This window comes from Hippichthys cyanospilos, chromosome 9 (genome assembly GCF_059441005.1).
Source record: "Hippichthys cyanospilos isolate Australia breed blue-spotted pipefish chromosome 9, RoL_Hcya_1.0, whole genome shotgun sequence".
Lineage (NCBI taxonomy): Eukaryota > Metazoa > Chordata > Actinopteri > Syngnathiformes > Syngnathidae > Hippichthys > Hippichthys cyanospilos.
In genome coordinates, this window is record NC_142377.1 from 2,232,790 (window position 1) to 2,242,500 (window position 9,711).

General features: G+C 37.5%; 1 protein-coding gene across 1 annotated transcript in view; it reads right to left on the reverse strand.

Annotated features, from left to right (window-relative positions):
- Window positions 1–1,069: 1,069 nt before the first annotated feature.
- The window catches only part of sypl2a (synaptophysin-like 2a), a 22,585-nt gene continuing 13,943 nt past the window's right edge, over window positions 1,070–9,711 (reverse strand). The window contains exons 3-6 of the mRNA XM_088423205.1: window positions 9,659–9,711; window positions 7,587–7,785; window positions 5,097–5,267; window positions 1,070–1,416 (exon numbers count right to left, since the gene is read on the reverse strand). The exon at window positions 9,659–9,711 is cut by the window's right edge and continues 69 nt beyond it. Coding sequence (XP_088279331.1) covers window positions 1,291–1,416; window positions 5,097–5,267; window positions 7,587–7,785; window positions 9,659–9,711 — 549 coding nt within the window. The 3' untranslated portion in view covers window positions 1,070–1,290. The remainder of the gene's footprint in view (window positions 1,417–5,096; window positions 5,268–7,586; window positions 7,786–9,658) is intronic.

Consider the following 9,711-nt stretch of genomic DNA (forward strand, 5'->3'; position numbering starts at 1 on the left):
TTTTTTTTTAAATTAAAGGAAACCATTAAGTGAAGGCAATCTTGAAACAAATGGGCTCTGCTGTTTTAGAAACACCAGGTTTAAACATTGCATGTAATAGAATACAGTGATCCCTTGCTACTTCGCGCCCTTGGTCTTTTGCTGATTTTTTTAGGGGGAAAAAAAAAGCTATATTGCGGAGAGACATGCTGTAACGATTTCTTGCATGCCAGACAGACGAGGTAACTATGAATGCACTTGCCACAGGCCCTCCTCGGACGTGGAACTACGGCTGTACACATATATGCTTAAGTCTTAAATGATTAAACCTTATCACAGTGGTGAACAGTTAGCCCTTTCCTTTGAAGTCTCGCACAGCTGCGGTCACATTAGCAGTGGCCTGGACGTTGCCTTTAAGTCAGATCTGTACATGATTACACATTAAAACACCATTTTATTATAAAAGAAAATAAGTAAGAAATTTCCAAAGGTCTGGTGAATGTCATCTTGGCTCCTCTCTGCCTGTTGACAACGTGTGCCGGGGTGCGTTTAATGAGTTACACAAAACGTCCCTGTTAAATTGTAATCTAATCCTGCCTCAACTCCCGCTTTTACACCCACAGGGACGTGCTGTGTCAGTCATGAAACGCACACAGAGCAAACACAGTTGTTGTCGCACACACACGCACGCACGCACGCACACACATTGTCAAGGAAGAGACACAATGGAGCAGACGTTCACTAGACCGTTGGAATGCTCTTACCTAGATTTCTTTTATAATAAAATGGCATTTCAAGTGTAAACTCTCCATTGTTATCACGTTTGATGTACAGATTTGACTTTAATTCCACGTCTGGGCCGCTGCTAATATGACTAATATTGTCTTAAATAATATGTATAGCATGAAGGCTTTTCATGTTAAAAAAAAACATTGTATATATGTATATATATATATATATATATATATATATATATATATATATATATATATATATATACACATATATATATATATATATATATATATATATATATATATACACAAACAACAAAAAAACATAACAAAATTTTTTTTTTTTTTTAATTCAAAAAGGGGGGGGCGCTACTTCGCAGGTTTTACTTTTTGCGGGGGGATTCCGGTCCCCATTAACTGCAAAAAACGAGGGATCACTGTGTATCTGCTATGCGTTCAAAGAGAAGCCGATCTTTTAATAACTGTTCGAAATGGAGAATGTTATGAAAGTGAAATTTCCTTAAATGAAATTGAGGGGATTGCCTTCTTTTATAGAACCAGTGAGCCAGTCTCTGACTTAAGGCCCAGGGGCCCCTCCTTCCTCCATGGTGGCAGGTTGGCTGGAATCCTTGTGGAACGAAGTCTCCTTGTAAATGAACCAGCAGTTACCTGCCCAAAGAATCAAATTCAAAAACCCAAAAATCTGTGAAAAGAAGAGAAATGATTAGATGGGATTGTGTTTTATATAGATTTTCTGAAAATCAAGGATGATTCCTTTATGATATTCATTCCATGACAAGCCTTGATGCATTTTTGAGTTTGTACTTAAGTATGATGAATTAGAAATATGACATGACACTAAGTAATTTAAAGGAATGTAAACGTAAGCACTGTGGTTGTGTTAAGGAAAGTAAGTAAAGAGAATATGAGAACAGGCTTACATATAATTACATTCCACCTGTGGATATAACCGCTAAGTACCGTATTAAGTGGCATGCTGGCTCTTTGAGATATGTAGGTATCATGATACCAAACACCATACAAGAATGTTTGTGTTTGAATTTAATTATATCCAGTGGTGGTCCGTGCATTTCACACTTAGGCAGGCCTTCAGTGATTGGACCCCTCATGCGCACACGTATGCATTACTGGGCTATGCAGGATATTTTTCAATTCATTTAAACATCAATAAACCCACATCAGCAATTAAAACTTCAAAATCATTCTACATGCCAAAACTTACAATAAGTAATTATAATTTCAAATTATTTGTCCACAAAGTTTTATAAAGTCCACCAAGAGCAGGCAAGCTTTAACAAGATTGTACGCTCAATTACAAATGGACATTCAACATAAGTGTTATGTTTGGGCATGGTGAGTTGGGAAGAGGAGGGACGGGGACCCAAAAAATGCAGGAAAACTGAGAAGTATGTGGCTCATAAAAGGAAGCTTTAACAAACAAATGAGGCAGGACCAAACGGGAGCAAAACTGGATGGACAAATTATCACCAGACAGGTGGACCAAATCAAACAAACGAGAACGCAGAGAATAAAGGCAGATGCGATTGGAACAGAAACATGAACAAAACCCCATAAACGCACAATAACTAAACCTAACCAAACATGACAATTGAATACGAATGACATCAAATGACAAAAACATATTAACTCACCCAAAATGGCTGTCCCAAAGTTATTTCAGTACAAAATCCATTCTTCTTTTTTTCCTCAGAAAGTTTCATGACTTGCTTGTAGAGTTTGTTTTTACGTTTCATTTCCAATAATAAATCCTATTGTGTTGACATAGACCCCAATGCTGAAACTCGCGTCGGCCCAGTTGCCAATTCAGCCATTTTACTTCCACCATTAAACATGGTGAATCAATATAGCCCCTGCAGTGGGCCTCCAGTTGCATCACATTCTATATGAGGCAATCTTATGACTCGATTGGCTATTCCAGCTGTCTAACAAATATATGGGGCCGTCCACAATATGACATTGCACACTGCATAGAAATCTTCAACTGTTCAAACAAATGCCTGAGCGCCTCCGGACTCAGGCAGACATTAAGTCTGCCTGGCGACAAACGTTTGATGAATTCTAATTGACTGAAAACCCGACATTGAAACTGCAGCACTTGTAGGAGTGTAACCAAATGGATATAATAGGACACGAAAAGAACAGAATACGGAGAATAATTTTACATATAAAATACAGTGGGCCCCCGTGTTACGAACTTCATCCATTCAGCGGCTATGCTCGTAAATCGAATTGCTCGTATGACGGACAATCCAAACCTGTTAATTAATGAATGCGTGCAACGCGTGCAAAAACCTTAGGTAAAAACATCACAACTTTATATACACATATTAAAAATTAGTAACATAATCTACTGTACAGTTAAATTAAATAACATAAATATACAAAGTAAAAATGACATTTAGCTTTGGGGCGGCATGACTTGAGCTGGTGGTGGGTGGAGGAGGAGGGGAGCAGAGACGAACCCACAGAATTTATTTATTTTCTTAAACGAGAACTTTTTTCAAACGAGAACATATCACTGGCGATTTCCTTTTCTTTAATCCATAATAGAAGAAGCCTCTCCATTTTTTTGTCGACCGAGGTCCGTTCCCTGGCAAGGAAAGTCTTGCCCTTAGAAGATTGCCGAGCGGTTACGGCCATACTCACGAGCAAGGTTAACTATGCGTGCACGTCCTTCGTTTTTTTTTTTTTTTTTATCTCCTGCTTTGTTTCTATTGCCATCATCCTCTTACTTCTTCCTTTACCGCCACTAGCAATTTTAGAAGCCATGTCTAACAGATAAAGTTTGCAAAGTCTTCACAACATTCCTTCCTTCCGTTTTTCACTCCTTTTCTCTCCTTCCTTCCATCCCGACCAGCTGTGCCATCAAGCTAGATGAAGGCGTTCGGCCAATAGCATATCGGCATTTCTGTGATTGACGTGACGCCGGCCAATAGCATATCCGCATCTCCGTGACTGAGACCGGGACTGTGAACTTAATCGACCAATAGCGTATGGCATTTCCGTGACTGACACCGTGACTGAAACAGTGACTGTTACATTGTAAGAGCAATAGCATATCAGCGTTACCATGACATGTGGGAACAGTTGATTTTATTGACATAGCAAAGCGAAAAAAAATAGCACAGACACATTGACCGGCACGTTGGGGCATTTTGGATTGTTCTTAAGACGAAAGGTTCGTGCGTAAGGGGGGGGACAAAAAAACGCCATGGTTCACGTTCGTAAGATGAAATGTTCGTATAAGAGGGAGTTCGTAAACCGGGTGCACACTGTATATATTTTTAGTAAAAATACATTTAAAATGAAATGGACTTTTATTTTAGTTATTAAAGTATTATAGTTTATTATAGTTATGACAATGTCAAGTTATATTAGGCCAGCAGAAAGGCCTTGCTGATCCAGACGGCCCGCCACTGATTATATCCCACTGAATAGAAACCTGAAAAAGTGGAACCTAGTTCCATATTTATTATTGTATTCGCAAATTGAATAAATCAAAACGGTTATCTTACCAAAACTGTTAGATTTATTTCAAAGTCTGCTGATACAAATTGATCAAGCTCAATTTAATGAATGAGATTAGATGATATCCAGATATTTATGGCAAAGAAAAAGTCAAGGGTCAACTTAAGACATTGTAATTGCCTAAAGAGAGGCTGAGGCCTACCATCTCTAAAGGATTATTATAAAGCGGCACTGATGAAAGTGTTGATGAACTGGTGTCATATATCCTATAACTCTCAGTGGAAAAGTATTGAGGAAAGAAATCTTTGTTTTTCCAATACAAGCAAAGAAAAGTAGAAAGCCCCTTGGTTCAATGCACCGTATGTATTTGGAAGAATAAAGTTAAAGAGTATGATCTGAGAAAAGACATGGGAAGATTAAAATGAATTGTGTATGATTATAATTTTCTAACAAAAAACTGGATGCATAAAAATATTAATGCAGAATCTGAGGTAAACAAAGATCTACTGCAAATATTCACAAACCAATATGATGGAAACACAAATGGTGAGGCTATATCATTTTAGTACAAATGGTTGACAAGATGTAAATCGCACTCAACTCAGCATTTAAAGTCAATGTGGGAGAAAGGAGGAGGAATAACTAACTGAAAATAACTGAAGAGGAATGGACGACAATATGGAAACTAACATGGAACTCTACAAACTCCCAGAAGTGGAAAGAATTTGGATGGAAGACTTGAAGATACTTTATCTATACTTTACTATAAGATACTTTATCACGCCATGTTAAACGGCATACCTTCATGTGACTTCTTTTTCAACTTACAATGACAGATCAGTTAAAGCTCAGTAAAAGCCTCACTTGACTTACCACTGAGGCATTCAGGCGTCCCATGGAGGGAAATTCTCCTGCTTGGCAGTTTGTACAATTCTCCACCAAGTGCTCTGGGTTTGTAGCCCATTTCACATCAGTCAGGCCTTTGCCCCAGGCAGAAGAGGACACAAGCCACAGAAAGGTAAAGGCAGCGGTCACCATCAGATCCTTGTAGAAAGCAAACACAAACACGGGTTGCGTTCTTATCTCGCTGTATTAATTATATATGCTTTTGTCTTTCTTTCATAAGCTTAAGAATTTTAATCGTGAAAAGGGTGTTACATTTTGAAATTACATTCGACTAGTAGGCAACTTATACTTTTCCTTGCCAAGCTTGCCAAGTTTCACTATGCTATCTATTTACTACCTAATAACTATGAATTAAAAGAGTAGTAGTAGTTATTTGTTATACTCTACCAACCATTTTAAAACTGTATATCTTATATGTATCAGCAAAATGTTTTATTTTCATATTCAAACTTTTAACTTGTGATGACATTTTCTAGCTTTTCTGCACAGTATTCTTGTATGTATAAAGTGTTGATGTGCTCCTTATCTATTCCTTATTTTTAGATTTAAATTTAAAAAATATATTTTTTCCTTATAGGACAAATGCATTTATGTGATTATTATGTGATTCTGTGACTCAAATTTCATTGTAGAAATTCCCCAAATATTCTTCAATAAAATTACCCAAATTTTATCAAGGAATTTGCAATGAATGCAAGAAATATGACCTAATTAAAATGTGCACATGCGCAGACACACACAATGGGGGAGGGAGGGGGGGAGGGGGGGGGGGGGTAGTAGCAATAAAATTACAAGCAAACTTTGACGGATGTGTCAGGAGACTACATTAAAGCTTAATGGGATCTTCAAATTTGATTTGGGGTTGAGGCCAAATCACCATTTTTGCCTGATTTCATCTGTTGTGATGTCAAACTTCTTTCATTCTACACTCAATTTTCTAAAAATAGAAAACTATGAAAGTACATTTACATAAGTATTTACATTTGCTATCAAGCTCAAAATTAAGCTCAGGTGAATCATTTTCACCCTTGAGATGTCTCTACAGCTTCTGCAGTAAATTCAGTTGATTGTACATGATTTGTGAAGTGATAGGCTTGCTTGCGCTTATCCCAGATGACTTCGGACAGCAGGCGGGGGACACCCTGAAACGGTTGCCAGGCGGGGGACACCCTGAAATTGCCAGCCAATTGCACACAAAGATGAACAACCATTCACGCACCAAATCACACCTAAGGATAATTTAGTATGTCCAATAAATCCTCAATGCATTTTTTTTGGAGAGTGGGAGGAAGCTGGAGTCCCTGGAGAGAACCCATGCCGGCTCGGGGAGAACAGACCTGGGAGACAGGACTTGAAATCTGGGGAAGGTTACAGAAAGGTTTCTGCTGTTTAAAGGTTCCAATGAGCACAGTGGCCTCCACTACTCGTAAATGGAAGACATTTATGAGCACCAGGACTCTTCCTAGAGCTGGCCAGCCATCTAAATTGAGTGATCAGAGGAGAAGGACAATTGTCAAGGAGGTGATCAAGAACCCGATGGTCAGTATATCAAAGCTCCAGCATTCCTCTGTGGCGAGAGGAGAGCGTTCCAAAAAGGACATCCAATCAGGCCTGTATGGCAGAGTGGCCAGACGATAGCCACTACTTAGTAATATGAACATGGCAGACCATCTGAAATTTGCCAAAAGGCACCTGAAATACTCTCAGACCTGAAACACATAACCAAGATCTCAAAGGATTGGCCTACATTACCACTCAATAAATGTCCTGGAGTGGCCCAGTCAGAGCTCAGACTTAATTTTGATTGAACATCTCTGGAGAGACCTGAAAATGCCTGCACAGACATCTCCTACCCAACCTGATGGAGTTTGAGAGTTACTACAAAGAACAGGTCAGATCTGCCTAAGGATAGGTGTGATAAAGTATTTAAAAAAAAATACTTATGTTGTCGATCTAACTTTGGCAGCAATTACACACTAAGCAAAGGCTGTGAATACTTACAGTATGTAAATATGATATTTTAGTTTTCAAATTTTAATGAGCATTTTTTCACAGTCATAATATGGTATTGTATGTAGAATTTTGAGTTATGATATTAATTTAATACAGCTTGGAATGAAGCTGTATCAAGACAAAATGTGGGAAAAGTGAAGTGCAGTACATACTTTTCAGATGCACTGTGTACATTGTGTATGTATCTTATGAGCCTTGATAGCTGGAGGCGACACCAAAAATGTCACTCTGTTCAACCATTTACATTGACGCATTCAAGAGTTAATTTATCAACAGAAATTACTTATTGATAAGATAAAAAAATCCCTCCAGTGACCCCTTGCTTTAACGTGAATGTGCTAACTTGTGAAGTTGTTTCATAATAACATAATCCCTGATTTATTTCCTTTTATTGTTAATCTTCGCTCTGATTTGATGGATACAAATATGAGGAAAAATACTCACAATGAAGGGACCACGGGTATTCTGGCGATAGACATGCTGGTAACCCAAGTAGAGAATCAGTGTAGCAGTGCAGTAGAGAAAACCAAATACACCCACACACACAAAGAACTCTGCAGAGGAGGAAAAGTCTCCCTGGAGGAAGGTGTGATTTGAAGGACTGCCATCACATGAAGGCACCTCATATGGGTATGTTGGCAACCTAAAGCGAATGGCAGAAAAGACCAAACAAACATTTTACAGAACAGGCAGTAACTTCCACGCATGCTTCAAGATAAAACATAAAATTATATTCTCACCTGGCATACCTCTTAGTCCGGGAGAGCAAGAACAGAGTAAAAGAGTATAATTTAAAATATATTTTAAACTACAAGCCCACACAGCATCACTTGGTTGAAAGAAAGTTTGCAAAAAGCTGAGACACAATTCTTTAATTAAAGTCAATGCTATCATTAAGACTTTCATTAATTACGTCCAAGTACTTGACAAAAAGAGTTGACGCTAGCATAGGTTTTTGAGTGATTGTTTTAAATCGCATTCTTTCTTCCTACAATATGGCTCACATCCTTACACACGTACCTTGTTTGATCTGGGAAAAAAAAAAAAAAGCCTGATGTTCTTAAAATGTGAATGGCATTTAAAAGTTGATACACTTCACAATACCCCAGCAAAATTGTTAAGTGAAACAAAATTCTGGCTAGCTAGGCATGGGCTGATATCAGATTCTCACGGTATAATAACCTTGAGCAAAAAAAAAAAAAATACAGTATTATGGTATCTTAATATTAAAATTGCAGATCCATTTTTGTTCCATTGAACACAATCTCTTTGATTTTAAAACAAAATAATGGATATTTGGTGCATTAAGAAATGTGTACTAGCTTTCATATAAATGAAAAAATGAAAGACTAAATAATCATTAGCTTTTTCTTTGTTTCTTAATTCTTCTTGGTGCCCCATCACTGGTAAGTTACTTTTAAGACACAGCACCACGCTTCCATGAGTGCCTACTCTGAGGTAGACTAAATTACACTAGGTTTGCTGAGGCTGAAGTTGATTAAACTCCTTTGATTAGTCTATCAGCAGGGCAGGTAATTTAGCCAAAATGTGACTGATGTGGTGGTAGCTTGTGTGACTTTTTTCTTAATAATTTAAACCACACTACGTTAAGGGAAAAAAAATGGTTTGACAAAAATTTACAACATGGATTCACATGTATAAATGTATAACGGAACACCATGAAAATCAACATCTTATTTGTATAATTATGCGATATGCTTTCAAAATAACCCAGAATGTTTTCACCTAAAACTCTTAAAACTAAACAAAAAGGACGCTCAATTGACTACCTTGAGCAAAAATTACATTTGTCTTTTTAAAGTAGCTTTTTCATAGTCATCTTGTAAGATCCAAAAACGGCATGGAGAGTGTACTAAGCATCATAACTTGATTTTGATTGGCAAAGCTTCGTCCAATCATCTATCATAACGGGGCGAGATCATCAAAATTTGGCGTATTTAATGGTACAGACATGTAAACGTGTAGTGTCCTCCAGCATACTTCTTAGATCTGAAGGGGTTAAGACAAAGACACCCCCCCCCCCCAATCCTACGTGCTTGACAATTAAAATAAATAAATAAAAAATAAGCGATTGCCATGTACAGTAATAATTTTCAAAAGGGCGGGCAGTTGATTCAACTCTGCAAACAGCTTATCATATTTCACTTTTGTTAGATTAAGCAAAAAAGAAAAGCGCTCATTACCGGTTATTGACAGTACTAGTGGTTATTAGAACTTTACTTTTTAACACCACGATAAACAGTCAACATGGTTATTTGCCCACGCCTAATGCTGGCATATTTTTGTTTTAATAAAATACTGCATGAGTAGTTTCAGCATCATTTATCCAATTACGCTTACTAATATTGCGGCTTTGGAGAAACAGGAGTAATGACAATGTTTTTGCAAATCCTTACAATAATGCTGATAACATATTCAACCAAAGCATAGGTTTCTTTGTATATGTATGTATTATTTCCTACCTATACAACATATTTTTTGTACTAGTTTTCTACCTGAATGGGTATCCAAACACAGGCTTTACATCAAGAGCGTCCACAGATCCAGG